The sequence below is a fragment of the Botryllus schlosseri genome, chromosome 2 (assembly GCF_051294905.1).
Source record: "Botryllus schlosseri isolate E-star chromosome 2, Bs_hap1, whole genome shotgun sequence".
In the NCBI taxonomy this organism is placed as follows: Eukaryota; Metazoa; Chordata; class Ascidiacea; order Stolidobranchia; family Styelidae; genus Botryllus; species Botryllus schlosseri.
The window spans coordinates 22306981-22330316 of record NC_137237.1 but is presented as its reverse complement, the minus strand read 5'-3'; the positions used below and the strand labels follow the sequence as shown (position 1 = coordinate 22330316).

The 23336-nt window shown below is 41.6% G+C and overlaps 1 protein-coding gene across 1 annotated transcript in view; it reads left to right on the top strand.

The window, feature by feature from the left end:
- The first annotated feature begins 2544 nt into the window (after nt 1-2544).
- The window catches only part of LOC145434148 (chordin-like), a 31267-nt gene continuing 10475 nt past the window's right edge, over nt 2545-23336 (top strand). Inside the window, exons 1-16 of the mRNA XM_080311461.1 lie at nt 2545-2836; nt 2911-3014; nt 10672-10798; nt 10869-10967; nt 11034-11142; nt 11202-11304; nt 12313-12502; nt 12575-12695; nt 12902-13022; nt 13093-13246; nt 13311-13417; nt 17296-17445; nt 18061-18181; nt 18257-18367; nt 20113-20234; nt 23184-23255. Of these exons, the coding sequence (XP_080167587.1) occupies nt 2731-2836; nt 2911-3014; nt 10672-10798; nt 10869-10967; nt 11034-11142; nt 11202-11304; nt 12313-12502; nt 12575-12695; nt 12902-13022; nt 13093-13246; nt 13311-13417; nt 17296-17445; nt 18061-18181; nt 18257-18367; nt 20113-20234; nt 23184-23255 (1917 nt within the window). The 5' untranslated portion in view covers nt 2545-2730. The remainder of the gene's footprint in view (nt 2837-2910; nt 3015-10671; nt 10799-10868; nt 10968-11033; nt 11143-11201; nt 11305-12312; nt 12503-12574; nt 12696-12901; nt 13023-13092; nt 13247-13310; nt 13418-17295; nt 17446-18060; nt 18182-18256; nt 18368-20112; nt 20235-23183; nt 23256-23336) is intronic.

The following is a 23336-nucleotide window of genomic DNA, read 5'->3' as shown; positions in this document are numbered from 1 at the left end:
TTCAAAACAATGGGAGGCATGATACATTTTAAATTCCTTTATTTTTAACCCGGAGATGCGTTTTTAGGATACTACAAAGCTTTTCTTGGTCACCTTTCATTTTTAGACAGTCCTGCTCGTTCATCGTTTCATCGCGAGCACTGATTGACTTGTTTTAGGAATTGGGGATTTGGAAACGTATAACGTAGCAATTCGAAGCACAGATTGTGTAAATGTGACACTGGCAACAAAGAAGGTTTGAACGACACTATGGAAACAGTGACGCTTTGCGTCTTCAATTGTTACGGCGCACTTTGCTACATTAGCTATATTTTGACTCTCTATTACATGTATGACGTACGTACGTAAACAGGCTAAATAGTGAACGAATGTCCGGCTCAGTTTATACATTTAGAAAAAGCAGAAGAAAAACAATAAAAACATGTTTTAAACAAAGGCCTTGTTTCAAGCATGTTTGTTTTACATTTATGTTTGTTTTAAACACAACCCTATAGTCCAGACTCCAGTAACATTGGTAATGAAAGCAAAATAGAACCACTCCGTTCAACCACTACAAAGTGCATTTCAGCAGCTGAGAGTAACGTATATATAGGGCTCACCAACGCGCGGCCCGCGAAGTCACATTTTGCGGCCCGCGACCTGAAGAAATTTCGGAAGAACGGTTAGGAAAGCATTTTAAAACGCTGAAATTGATTTCAGTTTAAACATATTGTTGCTGTTGTCCAATCAAAGTAAGGTATTCTCCTGTGCCCAATATCACTATTTCTCACTAGCTGATACGGCTCCGGCGATGGTAATATCATTCCTCGGAGGAAGAGTTTGCTGATAGGAATGGGCTGGGCATATTGCATTGACGTGTAATGGTTTACCACTGCCAAGACCGAGACGCTTAGAAAACGACTTCGGGCTCCCAAAAAGATCAAGCTTTACGAGTAGATAGATTTCAGGAAAGTATACCATGTCTAGCTAACCCAAAAATCGATTCTTTAGTCCAGGGGTTGCCAATCTGCGGCAGTAGAAGGAAAATTATGCCGCCGTCGACACTTATTTCGATTAGGATGTGTCGGCGGCCGTCAATATGCAAATTGAATTGACGAATTGACTCCATAATTAATAAGAGGTTTCAATTATTCTGGAAATTTTCTTCGCGCTACGCGCGGATTAATGCGAGTTGATTTTCCATTTTAACATAGTAGTGTTTTTTTTTTTTGTAATCTGAGCCACACAGTACAGATGCGAACAGCAGAGGAATGATGCACCCCATAAAGAAATACCCATTTATAATCGTGTTCTCCTCATCCCGAAGGAAATGTAGGCCTTGGTTTGGGCGAATCCAATATCTTTCCACTGCCGAGAATCCGGATCGGATGTCAAGAAACAGCACGCAACAAAGGCGACTAATAACAATTGGCTCACCTAAAGATGCAGCACAGCATTAATAACTCCCTGAATTATAGAAGACACCACCTGCATCAACTCTACCGGCGAATTTGATCACATGAGTTGAGAAAGGATAAATATTTGATGGCAATATGTGAAACTATACTAATATTAATGACGAAATTACTCAAGAAAGTCAAAGGTTTTTCGCGCTACTGACGATTTCGTTGCGCAAAGTAACTCGATATGAGTGAACAGATTAGACCGGAGTTCACCGGCAACGGACATGGATAGTTAACGAGGGTATTTGGCCTCCATTTAGTTCATTACGACGATCCGCTGAGATGCGGCCATAGCCAACATAAGTAATCGAAATGTGGCCGAGAATAGCAAAAAGATTGGCCACGTGTGCTTTATTAGTTGCTGAAGAGTGGTGTTGTCAAGTAGCTATCGTGCGCAGCTCATACTCCAAAATAGAATGAAACTGATGATCATGATTTTTTCGTTGCTAGTCTAGTTGTTCAATAAAATATTATTACTTTTGTGGTGACTATATGCGCGTCGCCCATGTAAGAGGGAACAGTGCTGCACTGACGTAGAGTTATCAAAACGTGACTCTTAAACTGCGTTGCCTATTTTTATGTCGATATTGAAGTCATACTGCCGCGGCGGACTCTACGAATTTTGAAAAGTGGCCCACGACCTGTGTTGAGTTGGCGACCCCTGGTATAGAGAATACTTGATAAGAGAAAATTGGACAGGTTGGGTGATTTTTAGCCTTTCCAGATCAATCGCCCACGACATTTCCGTGGATTATGGAATGCGTATCAAAAAGGATTCCCGTCAAGGAATAATGGAATGGACGCGAAATGTTAAGTAGTCGTGAAATTTGTTAAATACGCATGTAATGTCCTAATATATGCCAGACTTCCTGCATTTAAACCGGTAGTTTAATGCCTTTCACCGCTGTCGTCCGCAGCCTTTGTTTGCTTGCGCGATATATCTAAATCTGTTTGTAGCATTAATGATGGGCTGCCTCACGACAGACATATTAATCATAATCATTTTATACGCTCGCATTCCCAGTGTGATACAGGCGTTCAGCAATGTCGCTTATTAGTGACCATTTTTTCTCCTTTCTTTACCCCTTTATACCGACTTGCAATCGCGAGCAGAGGAGCACTTCTCCAGGGCGTCCGGTACGATATATATAAGCGTTGGTAACCCTGTACTTGAAACTGTTGGGGCAGTCTATTACTGTAATTATTCTATATTAGAAATTCTTATCGCGTTAAACAACGAAGGTAGATCTTCTGCACATTCCGGAGGTTAGAAAGCTGTAGCTGAACGATGACGTGGACTGTTCGAATTTTTTTAATCTATGTCACCCTGAAGTACGCCGGCGGATTCCTTCCTCTGAAATCAGATTCGGCTTATGACTTACAAACCAACCGAGGTATGAGGGGGTCATATAATGCTGCATATATAGTAGCCTGTTTCTAGGATTTACGCTAAGATGACATCCGACAGGCTGTTTCTTCGGGGATCGCCATCATGAATTTGGATCGTCTTGGCATCCCAACCTGGGCCGGCCTTTTGGAGTTATGTATTGTGTCCGTTGCGAGTGCGCTAAGGTAGGTATACCAATTTGCATACGTTGTTATCTCTAGTTCAGTGGTTCTCAACCTTTTTCACCTCGCGGACCGGTAAAATTTCATAAAAACGTGTGGCGGACCGGTGAACTTTCAAAATTCAAATGAAGCCAACATGCAACCGCTTGCAACCGTTTTTTGCAATTATACGGTGCTAGAGAGTGAAATTTAGAGGGTTTTGATCGGAATTAATTATCTTCATGATGCCATTCATGTGATTTTATGGTAGTGAGTCTGTTGAGTCGAGGTAAAATTGCCTTGTCCAGGTAAACGTGCTACCGCTCAGAGTCGTTTACAGTAGGGATTGTGTGAACCTCTGAAAGGTTCAGGTTCGCGTGAACGTGAACCTTCGCTTAAGGTTCTGTGTGGACGCGAACGTGAACCTCGTGACGTCATATTGCGAATTCCAACACAACATTTCAGTGACTTGATATGTGAATGGGAAGGATACCTATAGCGACAACTCGGGTCACATTATGCCACAATGCTGAAGTACATACCGACTTTTTAACCGTCGCCAAATGTAGGCTACCAACTGGAGCAATCAATTGATATAATAATCCCTTAAAATCAATATCTTCCGTCGCTTTGACAACAATTTCGACGAGGACTTGCAAGGGAATATAAGCTTACGCCTTAACGGTCTAGGCCAGACCGGACAATGTATTCAACTTCTGAATATTGCTACATTAATATTGAGCAGAGTGTAAAACGGGTTTCTATACTTGCTACCGTTATTATCCCAATAACAAGATATACAGGAGTAGGTAACACCCCAATCACACCGATTTGGTTTTGTGATACAATAAACATATCAAATCAAGATGGATCCCATACGGCTGCTAGATTTTTTACATTAGACAACGAGGCATTCTTTGTATAAATTTGATTGATTGGTTAAATAAGCATCATTCGCTAACCACCTACATGTAGCGCAGTGGTTCTCAAACTTTTTTAGACACCCCGGCCCTGTTTTATGATACTAGAAAATTTCGCACCCCCCTTATCGTCATATCACAGAATGCAACCAGAATGCTAGCAATTCCAGCGGATAGTTTTATGGCACGGACGGTTATGACTACACACAGAGCGATAACTATGAATTGGAGGTGAATCACGCCTAGCGAGTAAAAAGAATTCTTTTGACCGCAGTTCGCCACCCCCAGTTTGAAAACAACTGATGTAATGCATTTCGCTTTAGATGTTGTGTGGTTGCGGGTCAAACTCACCGCTGAGTCCCTAAACATTCACAAACGGGAAACTGGATATTTCGAACAAATTTTGTAACAAACCATGTAAAATTTTTGAGATTGTCTAGAAGCATGCTCGTTTACTGTTGATTTATTATGCTACCAGTTCCATGCATAGAGTGACCCGCAGCTAAAATGCAAAGAATTTTAACCAAAGATCTTATAATGACGTGGAAAACTGTAATATATGAAAAAGGTTCACAGTCCAGAACCTACCGAGGTTCGTTTGTGAACGTGAACCTCTAACCCCCCCCCCCACGGGGCGATAAACCAAACTTCCGGGGCTTCGCCCCTAAACCCTAAAGTTGGGTGGATGTTTCACATGTACTTGTGAGCACATTCATTCTACTTAGTGTAAGCAGAGAGTTTATGTAGCTTAATCGCGCCAATGGCGAAAATTTTCGATCAATCACAACTGAATGTGTTTTCTCGTTGACAAATCTTTGGCTCAAGTTTTGAAGTTCCATGTTAGCTTAAACTTCATTATGTGTTGGTACGTCGTGGCGCGGTAACGGCTGACGCCGAAAAGCCTATCTCTATAAACCATGCGTATTTCTCCGAGAAAGGCACCTATGAGCACGGCATTTAGTGACACTAAATCACGCAAAGCTCGAAAGGAAAGTGAAAAATGTCGAAAAAAGTTTAAAAAAATACGCTATGATTTATGTTCACTTGCAAAATAATTTTGGTCCCTTTTCAAACTCGGCCCTCTCCAATTGGGCGGTTTGGGGTGCCCCAATCACGGTCCTGCACAAAATGAATGAATCGAAAACGAATGATAACGCAAACTGCGCTGTTTAGCGATGAGTCAGATCGTATCTGTTTTGTACTTGTCGCATTCAAAATTGCATCTTGAAATTAAGGTCTAAAATTCTAATACACCTGGCGGACCGGCAGGAATGTCGTCGCGGACCGGCGGTTCAGAACCACTGCAGTTTAGTTCTCTAAATTCGATTCGTTTCTCTAAAAATGCTTTGCCAGTGACATTATTCGGGAAATGCAGCAATACAGTTTAAACACCGATATAATGGGAAAACAATTGTTGCGACGAAAGCCACTTAATACGGTGTCAGACTCAAAACCCATTCGTGGCGATACTGATTAAAATACACGCTTTCTCGTTTGCCATTATCCATATTTCTCGTTATCTACTTGATACATTCGTACTCCGTAATTGTCACACAAAGTCATTTTTCACTGTTCCTTTCATTATTAACGTGCTGTAGGCCATGTCATGCTATTGTCAAATATTGATGCCTCACAACATTCTGGGTGGCACAAATTTAGATTTCATTCGATACGTGCGAACAGGGCACTTTCTACATTCCGGTAAACTTGATTGCTGGATGTACTCGTATCGTGAACAACAATATCGAATACTAAACCATTAGGCATTAGGTAGACAGTGGATTTCTATTGATAAGATCGCGACATCCGCCCGGAAATGAAATTAATTCTAGCCCAGGGGTGGCCAACCTGCGGCCGTAGAAGGAAATTTGTGCGGCCGTCAACACGTAATTCAATTAGTATGTGTTGGCGGCCGTCGACATGCAAATTGAATTTACGGATTGACCGATGTACTCCCGAAATGCTTCGCGGACGTAAATCGGGAAATGCACCAATGCCGCCCAAATCGCTCTTTTAATCTGCAAATAATTGCCGCGATGCGAGTTGGTCGGCGCGAAGCAAGAAACCGCAAGAGACAATTACTGATAGGGTGCGCGATTTCGCGTTTGTAATCATCATTATCGCCTGCTTGAAATATTCGAGAGTTGTCGTGTGTTACCAGCGTGTACTCAAAGGTGGTGTGGACACTCGAAAAATCACGTGACCGTCACGCCCCGATACCTTTGATAACTTTGTTATTGTCGATCCGTCTGCAACAGTAATTAAAGGCAAAGTCGCTATTGCTCTTCGTTGATTTTAACTAAGTTCCATATCGAGTTGGGTGACACGCTTTAGTATGGTATATTTTGATGCTGTCATCTAGCCCTGTACCAAGTTTCAAGGCTGTGACTCAATGATTAGCGTGATAATTTTGCTATAAAATCGAGTATTTGGTAGATGAGCGCGCACCGATATATTGCCGACTTTGATAACGGAATTACTATGCTAATCATTGAGTGACGATACTGAAACTTACTGCGAAGCTCCATAACACAACCAAGATATACCATGCCAAATTTCGTCATCCATCTCGGTATGGAACACTTTCAAAGCTCACATATACCAATATCAAATTTTGCGAAAATTCCATTAAGAGGTAGGCTCATTGCGACATCAGCGCACGCGGACCCGTGATTCTCGACTTTGATAGCGTGCTTACTGCTGTAATTATTGTGTCACAGCCTTAAAACTTCGTACAGTGTTAGATGTCATCATGAAGATATGAAGTACGAAATTTTGCTATCCATCACCGTATAGGACACAATCAAAATCTCCACATACCAATACTGTTTTTCGTGAAAAATCAGTTATGCGGTAGGCTGAAGGTCAGATGATTGCATCTTACACTGAACCAATTTTTGAGGGTGTGACTCGGTGATCAGGATAGTAATTTCGTTATCATAGTCGCGTTTATCAAGTACATCGCTGACCTACCATATAGCCTACTGCATGACAGATTTTTCACAAAAGCCGAAATTGCTATAATGCTATATGTAGGTTTTGAATGTGTTTTATTCCGCGGTGGATAACAAAATATCGTATTATATATTCTGATGGAGACATCTAGCACTGTATCGAGTTTCAAGGCTGTGACTCAATTAATTACGGTAGCAATTTAGTTATCAAAGTCGCGGATGTCAGGGTGCGCGCTGATTTGGCATTCAGCCTGCCGCATAGCAGATTTTATTGCAAAAGCCAGTATTGTATGTGTACAATTTAAATGTATTTTATACGGCTACGGATAATAAAATTTCGTATTGTATATCTTGATGAAGGAATCTAACGCTGTACGAAGTTTCAAGGGTGTGACTGTATAAAGTAGTAAGTACGTTAACAAATTCGAGTATCCAGTGTCTCCGTGCGATGATTTGGCTTTGAGCCTACCGCATAAGGAATTTTCGCAAAATTTGATATTGGTATATGTGAATTTTGAAAGTGTTCCATACCGAGATGGATGACGAAATTTGGCATGGAATATCTGGGTTGTGTTATCTAACTTCGCAGTAAGTTTCAGGATTGTCACTTAATGATTAGCATGGTAATTCCGTTATCAAAGTCGGCAATATATCGGTGCGCGCTCATCTACCAAATACTCGATTTTATAGCAAAATTATCACGCTAATCATTGAGTCACAGCCTTGAAACTTGGTACAGGTCTAGATGACAGCATCAAAATATACCATACGAAATTCTGTCACCCAACTCGATATGGAACACAGTCAAAATCAATAAAGACCAATAGCGACTTTGCCTTTAATTAGTGCTGCAGACGGATCGACAATAACAAAGTCGTCAAAGGTATCAGGGCGTGACGGTCACGTGATTTTTCGAGTGTCCACTAGGGTTGTCCAAAATTTGGAAAATCTCAAAATATGCGCGTATCCATGTCTCATTCTGTAGATTATTGATAAAAAACGTCAATGAACCTGCAATAAGCTTACAGGAAAGTCGTTAACATTTGTCTAAATGCGTTTGAAAGTAGCTGCCATAGAGTGGGCGGGTTAGCGACCATAGAACGGCGAGAAGACTAGTAATCACGAAATCACGTCTCTTGATTGGTTAATCAGCTATGCTTCAATGATCACGACCACGGCGGCTTGCTGATTATGTGCTTCTACTAGTTCAAGAAGTACGCTAACGGCAATGATGATTCTGTAAGCGCATTGTACGTTGGTGATTAAATACTAAAATGAGACACTTGGTCAGTGAATTTTTAGGGTTAAAACTAGATAACGATAGGTTAAGAACAACAATATACCCTCTTGCAGGCATGACAGAGGTGAAACAGCGAATGCTTGTGAACTTATAGATCGCAGAAATACCTATCTGATATGATTGAGATTACGCCAAGTGGTCCTGCTTTTCTGGATGCAGTGTAGGTAAAGTATATTAGTTATCGCCAAACTGGTGCAGCACACCATGCGAGATGGATTCTGGACACAATCCTGTATGCTCAGAAGATATTTGGTCCGACCAGGTAGCATGCATTGGGACTCTAAAGAAATGTAACTACCGCACCGCTTCAATACATTCTTTTTTATGTCCATGTCTGGTTTGATTCAAGCATTAGTCGTGATGCAGCCGGTAATGATCTAAGATTCATTATGGACATGCTAAACAATGCAAGCGAACAGTCTTTTTACTGGTCCTACCAGCATACATAGTCTATGCTTGCCTTTAGACCTTCTTCCGGGGCATCATTGAGGACTTGGACAGCACTCGCGGTATGATTCATTATGCTGCAAGATTGTGCCAAGTGCCAAGCATAAATGGCTGATTCATCCAGCCCGTACAGCTTTTAAGACTTCAATTATATAGGCTACCACGACAAGATAAGATCAGACACAGTAGTGTCAATGTCAAGTTTTATATTTGTATTCAATCATGGAACATCCCCTCTGAAACTAGAAGGTCGTTCGCCACTTGCATAAGCACATTTGCAATATTTCTTCTCGTGTTTTTGTGCTTTCCCTCGATGAAAACAAGGCATACAGGCTACAACGGTTGCCTTCACAAAAAGCCATCAAGTCATGTATTTGAAGTTTTTGTGTAGCAGCTGTTCTTTGTTCGTCATGTATTTCGTCACTCAACATGTTCTGAATTATCTTGAATCATTATCTGCGGTCCAACCTACAATGCGCTTACAGAATCAACGCCGTTAGCCGACTCCTTGATCAGCAAGCCGCCACCGTCGTGATCATTGAAGCATAGCAGATTAGCCAATCAAGCGCCGTCATTTCGTAATTACTAGTCCGCTTTCCGTTCTATGGTCGCTGACACGCCCACTCTACGGCAGCTACTTTCAAACGCATTTAGACAAATGTTAACGGCTTTCCTGTGAGCTTATTGCAGGTTCATTGACGTTTTTTATCTATAATCTATAAAATAAGACATGGATACGCATAAATTTTGAGATTTTCCAAATTATGGACAACCCGACAACACGCTGGTGTTACTTGGCAGGCCAGTGCGTAGAGCAGTGTATTTCGTTACTCACACGGCGCGTTGCGCGTGAATAACATTTCGATGCATTCCGTCGGACGAACAGGTAGCGCAGGCCGCAGTTACACTTTCGATTGATCGTACCGTTTTAAGATTCCATTTAATAACTCGACTGGATGATGGTTTGATATTAATGAGTGCACCAGCGGCATGTAGTAAAGTGCGGTGTAGTGCGACGATGACGTCATCGATACGTAACAATTATGACGTCACAAGACTTCGCCATCTCGTAAAAAAATATAAGTCGGCGCCTATGGCTATGGTGTACGTGCTATAATTGTTAAACCGACGACGATTTCGCGGGTTCCAGCCATTTCATATCGTATATGCTTCGACTGTATCTATACCTTATCGTCCCTAAAGCTAGCAGGGTTTATTTCATAACCGCAGCAAGAATTTTTTTAACAAATATATTAAATCCCAGAAAAAATCCCGCGCTTTGCGCGATTTTTTGTCTCAGGGATTTTTAGTGATCAAGCCTTGTCCCAATTTCAGAAGATTCCATACCATGCAGATCAGCATACCAAATCTTGCCTTCGCAACAATCCATATTTGTGCCCAACTGATCTCGAAAGTCTACTATTATCAAGCTAAAACAGTGTTTTAAAATCCTTTGTTTAAAACATGTTTTATACATTGTTTTAATAAAATGCCATTTAAAAAAATTGTACAATTATGCCATAATTGTGTAACATCTTCGAAAAAAACATGTAGTATGAGCCTACGGACGATTTGCCCCGATTTTGTCGACGTTTACGATATGGAATGGTTAGAACCCTCAAAATCGTCGTCGGTTCAACAGTTATAGCAAGGGTTATAGCCTGGTTATAGCAAGTAGACATAGAGATAATTCGTAAAGAATGGATGTTCTAATGATGATCACCGTCGTCCGTAAAAATACTGCATAACCAGTCAGCCCGTAGTCAAAGTTATTGTTTGGTCCGAAGTCGGAAGTCTTTTTCGTGAACGACCATTTTGATCCTTTATTTTCAATTGTCAATGACAATCCACTGTGACGTCAAAATTCGATGTCCGTGACGTCATAGCTTAAAAAAATAAAGAACTTGTCTCAAACATGTTCGCTTATTGATTTTTGTTTTAAATGCAACCTAAGGTACCCACATACAAAGAAATTGGGATGCACTGTTTTATAATTTGTAGCGTAATCACATTTCGAAACGGGGATTATGGCCTTAAATACACGCTTCTGGTTTTGCCAGGTTGCTGCTAATGAAGAAGACAGAATCAGCAAAGTTATTTGTCAAGATATTCGTAAATTCTGTCCAGCACCTGAATGCAAAAACGCGAAAGTACAACGAGGCGAATGTTGTCCAACCTGTCCGGAAGGTGAGCACGGAATAAGCTTATGTCAGGAATGACTAGCAGAAATAAAACCAAGTATAATTCTTCTCGAAAGCTGCTAAGACAGTCAACTGGGAAGTTCACGAGCGTAAATCGAGATTCGTAAGTACGCTGAACGATGACGGAAATACGATGGACGCGAAAGATTCAAAAAGTACATCACGCTGAGTAAACATGACCAATTGACCATCTAAAATCGAGTGAACCCTTCTTCGTTTAGAGTATTATGCAATACTCCTGAACCCAGCGACGCAGAAGAAAAACTTTGTGGGGCGATCGACGATAACTCTTCACCGTGGAAACTTGCATTTTACAGTCCAATATTTCGAGTTATAAGCCTTCAAATTTTCAAGATGACACAATGATCACGATGGAATCATTATTTCAGGAATCATAAACCGCAAGCAATTCATCTCCTCAACAACCAGTCTAATGAAATACTTTCTCACGATGTTGTGGCTGATACAATTTCTTCGAATTTGGTTTGCGGGGTGAGTGTTTCCGCTACTACACGTAGTCTCCGACGACGCAGTGTGTTCGCAGAGAGTTCTCTAATTTTTCTATGATCGGAAGCTGTTTAACCTTTCCTAACGCTCAGTTACCGGAGTTATCGGAGGTACCGGTATACCCTAACATTGATATGACTAAAAAAATTCACATTAAATATTTGAAACTTGACATAAGTCTGATAGGGAATTTCATATTTATGGGAACCGCACGCGTTGGATTTTGCATGAAAAGTCGGAATTTTGATGCTAAAGTTTTCGTCCGTAATTATGTGAAGAAGTCCGGGATTCTCAAAATGATCTCCTAGTCCATAAATAAGATGTCCCTTGAGACATAGAAGAGTATTTAGCACTTAAGTGTGATTTGAAAGCATATACGCCGCCCGGAATGTTTCTATTTATATTCAACTTGAAAAGTATGATTGGTACACGATAGGCAGACTTAGTGTTTTATCAGTTATATGCATTTGTCAATATTATTATTATTATATCGTTATTCCATTCGTCCATAGCAACCGACCATTTTCTGGCTATTTCCTACTGCCTAATTTTCATGTTTCTTTCATAAAGCATTGGCTGCGGCAATATATGCGTCAGTAATACTTTAAAATGGGAAATTGCCACGAAGGTAATTTTCTGTGAAATGGGTATGGTAACCCTGCTCAGTGCTCATACAATACTCAATAGTCAATACTAAAGTGGCTTTGTTGTCAAGAACAGTTTCATTTCGAATTTAGATCTAAATTGTTTTTTATTTAAGAGTTTATTGCATTCAAATTTGAGCGTATAGAGGAGAACTCAATAATGCGTTGATTTTACTTCTAATTCAATAACTTTTAGCATAGCTTAGAATAGGAAACTATGCAATTCCCTGAACTCAAGTATCATCGATATATAATTTGCCCGGTGTTTTGCATTGTCGAATAGGATAACCCAAGGCAGACATAGAAATATGTATTCGTATTTTTCACGTAGGCATATTGATACTTTCAGGTTTGGCGAAATCTACCCAAAAATATCATTAACGCTCTCCAAGACCAAAAATTGTCAATGGAAGTAGTTCTGAGTAACAAATCGCCAACGAATAGAAGCGGCCAAGTCAATGAAAGTTCTGCCGTCGGCCCGTTTTACGAACACGATGCGGCGATTGGACGAATACAAACCCATAGAGCCCTTGCGACAGGCGAGTTAATTTTTTTCCGACGTGTAGCCACGGAGAAAAACTGAATTACATTGCTGTGAAATCATCTCTCAGAAACATTCAGTTCGATTTTGAGAAGAGAATCGGAAACGGACGATGAGAGCAAGGGCGGTGCGACGGCCATCATCACTCTTTCGAGTAATCTCAAACGGATTGAATTTGTGGTAGTTTTCAGGTATGAGATAAGGCGCAACTAATATGAGAATTACCATCGTTGACTGACCAGTGACCACCTTCGGCTCGCGACACATGTTAGGAAGCACTTGTATGTGAGCATTGACCAAGTATTGCAAATCTTAGCGTGATTTATATTTTATATCGTGCTAATATGTCATCGGTCGAGTAACAGAGGTGTCGTTTAAATCTACTTACTGAATTTAGAAACATAGCGCCGAAGAACGACCGCAAACGTAAGACAAACCAACCGCTGTATGTAAATTTGGAATTACGCAGCAACGCAAACGACACGTTACGACAAACTAACGTGCGCATTAATAGCGAGGTAAATGCGTCCGTGCCTCATGCCAATGACACTTTAGCGAATGTAATTATTTCGTGTAATTATAATACAGAAGGAAGAAATAGCAAACTCGTGGAAAGCGAATGCCGATCTTTTGAGAGCACTCGGTGAGGGATCCCTCCACCTGATACTGGAAGCCCGGGTAGGTAGGCGCGGCAAAGTCGGGCGATACGTTGGCGAGATCAAAACGAAGGCAACGTGCAATCGTAAGAAATAAGATTGCAAAATCCTACGCAAGTTGACTCGATTCCCTCTGTATCCTTATCTTAGTGATCCAAGCCGTCGTGTCTGGGAATGATTGCAATCCTCCAAAAGCAACTGGTTCAGTCGGCTCGGTCATGTTGCACATCAACGGCGATAACACGGTATCTTATCAGGTATGTATGTCCTTATCAGTAGATTTATTTGTGCATGAGTAATTGTGTTTCCTTTCAAAGCTTCAATCGCCCCCCAAAGAATTTCATCTCGGCAACACTTTTATTCCCTTATACCAGGGGCGGGCAACAGATGGCCCGCGGGCCGGATCCGGCCCGCGAAGGGATTTCGTCCGGTCCGCGGACAGTTTTCCGTTTTACATGATAATGTGGCCCGTGGCCCCTGTCTGCCGATATTCCCACTACTTGCTAACTAGGTCAAATTTTAGTGACTGTATGTTATTATATACGCATGTGCGCAGCGTGCGAGAGTAGAGCTTACGAGTAAGTTCGTCGAAGCGAGAAGACTTGCAGTATCGGCATTTATGATGTACTCGACCTTAATGTCGTTTGTGGTAATCATGCTGTATGCAGACTACAATGGTCATTTACACCAGGCTGATATTTCTTATTTTTGATTCCGTAGCCGCCGACTTGTAGCACGGCACACTTCCACGGTTTTGCAAGACACCGCTTCTGCCAGGGGTCGCCAACTTAGAACGGGTCGCGGGCCACTTTTCAAAATTCGTAGAGGACGCGGGTCGCATGAATTCAATATCGAAATAAATTAGGCCACACATTTGAACAACGACGCTATCTATCGTCACCTACTCAACCCTAATGAATTGATATCATGGTAAATTTAGGGCAACGGGCTTATCGAACGCCTTGAAATCTTAATTAGGGATTGCACCGCGAGTTGACTGATCAGAGAGCAGACATGGCGGGGCCTGTATGGCAGTGGTCGGGAACCTTTTTGTCCGAAGAGCCATATTGGCCTTATTTTTTTCCATTTTACCTCCCAAAGACCCATACATGTCAATCAGATATTACGTCACAATTGAAATTTTCTGACGTCATGGTAGTATTAATTCGAACTCGTCTACTTATCATGCTGGTTGCTTTACTTGAGCATGCGAAACTTGAGTTACGAGAACGTAGGTTCGCCGTGATGCTCCTTTTAAATGCGAGAACCTATGATCACATGCGTATGCGTTGGTGGAGTCAAAGTATGGTCACTACAGCAATCTAAAAATAGGCCTACCCAATCTAAGCTGTTAACGAAGATTTTGAAACTTCAATTAGTATTGGTATTTTCTATTGATGTTCATGAATGACTAAATTTGGAACATTTTTCTCCCAAATTCCCACAATTTGCATTTTATTGATCGAAAATAAAGCGCGAAACGAGAGGTAAAGGCACAGACGGGCCAAGCCTCACCATTGATAACGCACGCAATTCATCGTAAACAGCTTAGAATCTATTATAACTGATATTAATCCAATGTAACTGTAGCACTGATTCCTAATATTTAAACACTGATCGACTTCTCAATTCTCAAAGTATTCAGCCGTAACATACAACGTTGCGCTACACGCCTATTTCATTGCCAACCAAGAACGTGGATAGCTATGACGTTGTTTGTAAATCGAGTTTGTAGTTGTGAATGTCACGTCCACGGCAGTTCATTTCACGCCGCAGATCAGGAAGACAAAGTTTATTTTAAAACTGTGTTGTCATATTCAGAGGTGGTCAAAGTTGTCAAGAAAGCTACTCAAGTAGAAGTAGAAGTAGCGAGGAAAAAATCTACTCAAGTACGAGTAGAAGTACTTCTTCCATAAGCAACCTAAAACTACTTGAAGTAGAAGTAGAATTGATTGACTTTAGATCTACTCAAGTAAGTAAGTAGTTGTGAAAACGATCGCAATTCGTTCACATGGACTGCCAAAAGGTGCAAATTGAGCTATGCGAAAGGTGCTTGATTCAGATTGATGCATACCAGGAGGTATCCAATTTTCGACAGCATAAGCATTCGTCCGCATCATGGGATGAAAATGATAGTGTTGAAATGGAAATGCGATACTAATCCTCTGTTGACTCTAACAGCACGTTTTTGAAAATGTCATGGTATGGCGCCCTCCCCCATATTATAAGGCCCGTAGTTTAGTCAAAGAGCAATACGGAGAAGTTGTATAGGATACGGTGTAAACACTTTGAGCGATTAGTACACGTTGATAAAAAATATGGCGGATCGTAAAAATGTCATATTGTGTAGCTTTATTTCTGGAAATTAAAGGCATTACTTCAGTTGCTTTTATGCTTCAACAAGTATGTTATCCAGACAAAAGAACTGATTTTAATTAGAACTCAAAGTACATGATCCTGGGAATCGAAAGTGAAATCTAATTACTATTTCTAAAAGCGGAACATGTATTTCATGTCTTTACTCCAGAAAGTTTCGAAGGTTGGTATGCTGAAACAGCTCTGAAACTAAAAATAAAGTAGGCGTCCACTTTTCCAGATTAGGACACGCCATGGACTGCTAGATTACGATATGATAAATAAATGCTAGATTGCGAAACATCAGTTTCAAACGTTATGATGAGCCATATAAACTGTGATGAAATATTTCATATTGGCGATGGGCGACAATGCTGTGTGAACGGAGCCACGCCACCCGCTACCTAAAATATAATCGTGATATCATACTGGTCACTCCGTAACCACTGCGCGCAAAGCGCGACGAAAATTCTGGGCTTTAATCAACTTTTATGAAAATTAAATGTTGATACTCCGTGAGAACAGCCCCGAAATTCCTCAGGCTATTTTCCTGATTGGCGGATTAAACTACTTCTACTTGACAAACTGAAAATAGCGAAAAGTAAGTAAGTAGATCACAAAATATTACGAAGTAGAAGTAGAAGTAGCGAAAATCAGATCTACTTGAGTAAGTACCAGAAGTAGAGGAAAACTTCTTGAGTACTTCGAAAAAGTAGAAGTACTTCGTTACTGACCACCTCTGGTCATATTGGTGTCGCCATGTCTGCTGTTCTCTTTGATCAATCACTGTAACGAGCAATCCAAGATTTTGAGTCGGATAGGCTACATCGAATTCGCGGGTGATATTGGTCGCCAGCGCGAAAGTAACTTAAATTTGAGGATTTTGAAAGGAGTTCGAGCCCCTTAACCTGAGGATGACGTCGCCTTTACCTCTCAAAGATATGTTTATACTGCCACCGGAATAATTATTTTGATCGTGATGAAAATTTACTAACAAGTCGCTGCAACATTGACCAATTCAGTACAAAAATAATTGGCAAAGAACTATATCTTATCCCCAAAAGAGCCATATTTGACTCGCGAGCCATAGGTTCCCGACCGCTGCTGTATGGCAATGCTATATTCTAAAATCCACATTGTCTTCCTCATTATCGGCGAGAAATAACTTTGACGTGACATTGCCGTCGTTAAAATACATTCATTGAATACGATTTATTCCTTGTATATGTGATTGGCGAATAATGTATCGATGCAGCAATCCGGCCCACCGACTGGAGAAGTTGCCCGCCCCTGCCTTATGCCTTGCCTGTGCAAGTGTGCACTGTGCATTCGTAGGCTACAGCATGTAGGTAGGCCTACAAGTTAGAGATCGTCAGAAGCTGCGTGCAGTAAGGCTGCCGCGGAATTGCAACCTAACGGCCAGACTGCACTAAGATATTGCGACAGAGGTCGCAACATGCTCATCATTCGCCTCACGCACACACACCACGGAACACGACGTACAAAGCGCGATGTGTCACTATAGGATCATATACATGTGTTGACAATACTACCAATTTCAAGTGATCAAGTCGTACGATATTCGTTGCGCCTATAGCGATACGACGATGATTACAAATTACAAGAGATCGCTTGCTTATTAAGTTACCTACAGGCGCCGAATTATAGAGACGACCATCCAACGTAAAACCTAGACGAGATTATCTATCAATAGGAATAAGCCTGTACGATATACACGGCCTATAAATTAACTTATCACCAGTATTTGTTCTGCCCACAGATGATTTTTTCGGAATTTGAAAGCCGCGTGACTTCGATACAATTTCGAGCGTCCTACCGAAAGCGCAGAATAAGGGTCGTTACTGACGTCACTGCCCAGTTTCACAATGGCAAAGCGGCCGGTGTCATGAAGGGAATTTCAGCTCGAGAAGTTGGTATTGGGTTTGTTTATGGAGGAAGATCTATTTTCAAATTCATATACCATTGCGATTACGGGATTCAGATCCAACCAGACTGGGGCAACTAGCAAACGTTCAGCTTTTCTAAATTAGATGACAATTAGAATTGGAGCTACACAGTTTTTCCCGAATTAGAAGGAAATTAGAATTATGGGTTTTTCCAAATTAGATTCGAGTTAGAATTACTGAAGTCGCGACAAGCTTGTCATTGAAACAAGTTCGTTTCACCTAAAATCACAGTTCATTTTTATGAGCATGATAATGGGAAATGTCTGTACAGCAAGCTTAGCTTAGTTTTGCACTGTACAGTTCTCCTGTAGCATTTACAGGAAAACCAGAAATTGGATTGGAATTAAAATTAGAGTATAGAGACATTTAGCAAATTAGATGACAATTAGATTACCGGCATTTTGCTCTAATCAGGATAATTAGACAACTAGAATTATCCATAGCTGTCCAAGTCTGGATCCAAACCATTGTTTCATCATCAAAATCTGTTTAGCTAAGCGAATTCTGATGATATGAAAAACTTTCAAATTCGACTTGTGCGCAAACCTCAAACCGTGCTCATCTTCAATAATTTACAGCTTCACCTTATACAAAACCATGGATCATGGGTCACCGTTACCACCGCACTACACCCACATTGCGAAATACAAGGACCAATTCGAAGTCTCTTATATAACGGGGATTCCGCAAGATATAAAGGTAAACTGTGCAACGGTATACACTATACAGTGATCGATGGAAAATTTCAGCATAATGTTTTCTTTTCCGCTATAGCGTTGCCGATTGCACTAGCTGGGTCTCTCGTGTCGCCTCCAGTAAGCACTGGTGCAGGAGGACACGCTTGGTTGCATCTCGACACGAACTGCAATCTACATTACGAAATAGGTTTGTGCGCCAATTTTTGACCACAGCTCGAAATTTATGTACCCGTCATTTTAATGGTTATGTAACTAGAGCAGGGGCCGGCAAACTTTTGTGTGCAACGTGCCAAAATGTCAGTAAATGTCAAATTTTTACCAGCTTGCGTGCCAAACATTCAATAAATTGACATTTAACGTTTCAAGCAAGGAATACCACCAACCATTTTTCTGCAGCTGGCAACGGCATCCGTTACCTCAGTGATTATTGAATTATCGGTCGCGAGGGAAGTAAATTTTGGTCGCTACATAATTTACATAATTCATTTTCAGTCGCGCAATGATCGATCTTCTGTGGTTGATTTGGTCGTTTCCAAGTCCATTGTGTTCGGAACTATATCCAATAAGTGACATGCCATTATGCCAATCAATGTCGTTACGATGAAATGGTTTGATGATGATGAAAATTGTGCCCAACCCTGTATCATTCAAGTCGGTTTGTTGTCACATTAAGGTCGGTGTGACACTAGACTCGTCTGTAAAGGTCACGGTAAAGCGGTAAAGACCGTCGTTGCTCCAGGTATATTGTAATCGATTGCACACCAGACGAAACTAAAAGAATATCTACTTCTGGGAGACGAACACGATTCCAAATTCGCATTTCGACACGGGGCTCATTATTTTCGTCAGCAGGTCTCATTTGATACGTGCGGCTCAAGCTGCGGGTACTGGACTATTCGGCGCCGGTCACTTTATCTCCTTGACAGCGGACTGGACATATCAATGTCGAACGTTTAGGCCAGCATGCGGCGGTTATTTTGTTTCAAGGTTTAATCGCCGCCAATCGCTTTGGCAACGCATACACAAGGACGGGAGTTGCGTGGTCGCATGTTGTCCGATACTTCATATCTATCTAGGTCGTGTCTTCTATAGCGTGAAAACGCCTAGCGCTGGAATGCCGGTTCATAAGTTGCGCTCCCGTAGGCTACGCAGTGAACACTCGTACACTAAAGCATCCAAATGGTTTCATACGATATTCAGATGACGTTTTTTCATAGCTGCTAATACGGTTGACTCATTTCTGTACATTGTGCATAGCTTTTCAAAAAAAAAAAACATTTCTATATACATATTTATTTATTGGGGGTTCCCACATTTGAATCAAGACATTAGTATTCAATAAATCGAGCGAAGCGCGGAAAATAATTTCAAAATAAGTAAAATCTGCCCTACAAGACTCTACTTTATGTTGATTTACAAACTAATTTTGGATCGCCGACGAGCTTTGTACATTTTGAAAACTTCTCCTTCCCTTTTTGCAAAATCATGGTCTCAATATGTCGTTTGCGTGAAATCGTTTGACGTGCCATGAAAAATCACCTCGCGTGCCACAAATGGCACGCGTGCCGGAGTTCGCCGACCCCTGAACTAGAGACATCATATTTCACATGAGTATATCGTTACAATATCAATTTAACCCTTGCTACCGAAATTTTACGTTCGCATTTTCGGGATTGCAGGCGCATCCAATGACGTTGACAGTTCCAAGAGCCAACGTATTTCGCTACGTGCGATTAGGGATCCTTGAATTATAAATTAATGTTTCAATATTAATATATCATGTCGAACACAGTTAATGCAAGTGATCTTCATTTGAGCTCTTGCAATCTTATCACGGGCAATTTTCCTTGCATAGTTTCTCAACTTCGTGTTGCTCATGGTTTTGTGTTATGGTGTGAATCTATTTAACGAACAACTCTTATGACTTTTTAGTGGTATCCGGTTTGAGCAAAGATTCAGATTCGTCAGTGGCAGCACATCTTCACGGACTTGCAGAAATATCAGGTCTGGAGCCCGCGCACAAGAAACTACTCAAAGGATTTTACGGAACGGAAGTACGTATATAAGCTCTGCAACAAGGGGCTAATTGAGTCGAACCAGGGTCACCCCGCCATCAAACAATAAAGGGTCAATTAACATTTCTTTACCTCGCATATCACCTTCTGCACCCTGTTTATAGTGATATTTTATCTCATTGGCACGTTATGTTTAGTGACATATACATTGTTGTTGTATAGTTGGTTTCGCATTTGCTGATAGGGTCATCTTGTAAAGCAGTGGTTCTTAACCTTTTTTCCTCCAGCGCCCCCTTTCAAAAATTATCGTGCTCCAGCGCCCCCCAACCGCATATTGTAAGGAATGTAATAAAGACAATGCGTAAGAGGGGGGGGGGGGCGTAACAGTACTTCGTCATCCCCCTAAAAATGATTGCCTTGCGCACCCATAGCGTGATAAACCAAACTTCCGAGGGCTTCGCCCCCAAGAACCCCGTAGCGTGATTTCGATGGTCAGCAAAGTTTGTGTGGCATGGTCGCCCTAGGTAACAAAATTTTCTATAATGCATGAATGAATAGGTGGTAATTACATATCTAAGTCGCTATAAACTTTTTATCCTCTCAGCCCACGTAATCAGATTTACCAGTAGCGCTGATTGAGATGTTGTATGGGAAGATGGAGGGCACGTAATTAATAATTAAACATATTCGGGCGTGCCCGTAGGTACAATTAATTCGTTACCAGGGCCGTAACAGCACTTCGTCAGCCCCCCAAAAACGTTGGTCTTAGCCCCCCCCCATCGGGTGATGAACCCAAATTCCGGGGGGCTTCGCCCCCAGACCCCCTTTCGGCTATCCACTATTTGCTGATACTAGTCATTTACATTGGGTGTCCATTTACTGAGCCAGGTACTCCCGCCTAGACGCGCGAAGCGCGAAAAATTTCAATAATTAATGATTGAATTGGTAAATATGATCGGGAATTGCATGTATATTGATATCAAATTTATACTCTCTCTGCTCACGTAAACAAATTTACCGGTAGAGCTGAAAGATGTGTGATTGAAAAGGTAGGACCCCTCAATAATAATTATACATCTTCGGGCGTATACCCGTAGGCAGGAACGAAACGGCACTTCGCCAGGCCCCCCGAAAAAACTTGGGTCTAGGGCTCCCATAGGGTGATAAACCGACCGCCCCGCCCCCATCGCGTTGTTCGTTGTGCCACGAAATCAGCTGTAGGCCTACTGTTTAGCGAGCCAGTGCGAAGTGCGAAAACTTTCGATAATTCATAATAAAATCGGTCAGTAAGATCGGGAATTGCATATATATTGCTATTAATTTCTTGTCCTCTCTGCTCACGTTACCAGATTTACCGGTAGAGCTGAGTGAGGTGCAATGTTCCGTCTAAGCTGCTCACGTGCGCAGTGCTGACATGGTATCTGTGCACAGAAAATCTACGTTGCGCACAACTAATCCGAAGTTTTGACCCTTTTTTAGTCGTTACGCACTGTTGTCCATGGGTCTGCGCAGTGAGCTTATTGAGTGTGCTCAGACTCATCAAAACGTGGAGCGAACAATGTGAGGTGTCTTGAAAACTGTAGGGCCCGTAACTAATGATTAAACATATTCGGGCGGGCGAACCCGTTGGTATGACTTCGTTGCATGATGTTATTTCGTGACCTCCTGTCAGCTATATCAAAAATATAGAATCGCCCAACAAGAATGTCTAGTTTTAGATATCCCTATCGCCCAATCGCACTAAACTAAAAGACGAACACGATTTCAAATTGGTATTTTTTCACTGGCATATAATTTTTCCCCGCCGGATGGAATTCGTCTTCTGGGGTTCAGATTGCCAACACAGGAATATTCGGTGCCAGTTATTTAGGCGCCCATGGACAATTAAACCTATATGTCTTTTGTAGGCTATATATAACGAAGTTTTCGGTGTTCATTTTCTCTGAATACTCATTAAGGATATGTCCTACCACCACATCATCTACTGCGAAGCCATTTTTCTCCAGCGCCCCCCATACCGCCCCCCTGAGCCCAGCGCCCCCCATATCGCCCCCTGAGCGTTTCCGCCCCCTTTCAAAATCGCCAGCGCCCCCTGGGGGGCGCTGGAGGCAAGGTTAAGAACCACTGTTGTAAAGCTTGGCGTCTATCGTCGTACATTTCGAATATTATTATTATTATTATTGCCACGTTTGCAGTTGTGCGCTTCATCTAGAGAGGTCTTTGCCTATATGTACACTTGTACAGTACAGTACAGCTTATAGAGATCGTAATATCGACATACGTGTTTTCTTTCTCTTGCTCATTCCCCTCTATTCTATCTCACATCTGTGATATGTGCGTACTGCGTACGTCTTCGCAGCTTTGCTGTCGTCTTTCAGCTCGGTGCAATATCTTGTCGATTTATGAAGACACTGTATTCGCAGAGGAGTCAACGATGAGGAACACAGATATCCATCCTGGACATAGATTGTCGACAGAGCCGGGGCTCCTAGCCACGCACTTCGATTGGTGTCGTGCTAGTAACGTCGTAGCCAAGTGCTTTTATACTTCGACATGCCGTAGTCATGCAGTGGAACTATAGATAACTAACCTAGGTAGGTTAGTTATCTATAGTGGAACAACCTTTGTGTGTTTCTACATTTCTGAGTCAAAGATGAAAATCATGTCTGGCATGTCGCAAACGACATAATGGCATAGTGACATAATAACGAGGGTTTCAAAAGAGCCAGTCATTCAACTTACCGATTCCTTTAAAATAGCGAGTGCGATGAGCTAACATCAACTTTCCACTAACCGCAACCCTAACAAAATAACATAACCGAACCCTTAATCCGAACTGTAACCAACTAACTAACCGCAACTCCCTATATTGGATATCTCTATTTTAAATGCCGCCCTATTTCGTCACTTATACTTTTCGTCTTGGACGCCCTTGTAGAAATAACTATCTTAGCTACATAGGCCTTTAAAGTCTTTAATATTGTGCAGGCCAGAGGAATTCTACGCGAAATACCAAATGAATTGTACCAGTTGATGAACGATGGGCTGGCGTTTGTGCAGGTATAGACGACGGACGCACGTTAGCTTGGTACATCTCGCCGAATGTTGGAAATTATTTATTCTCTATTTTGATACGAACAG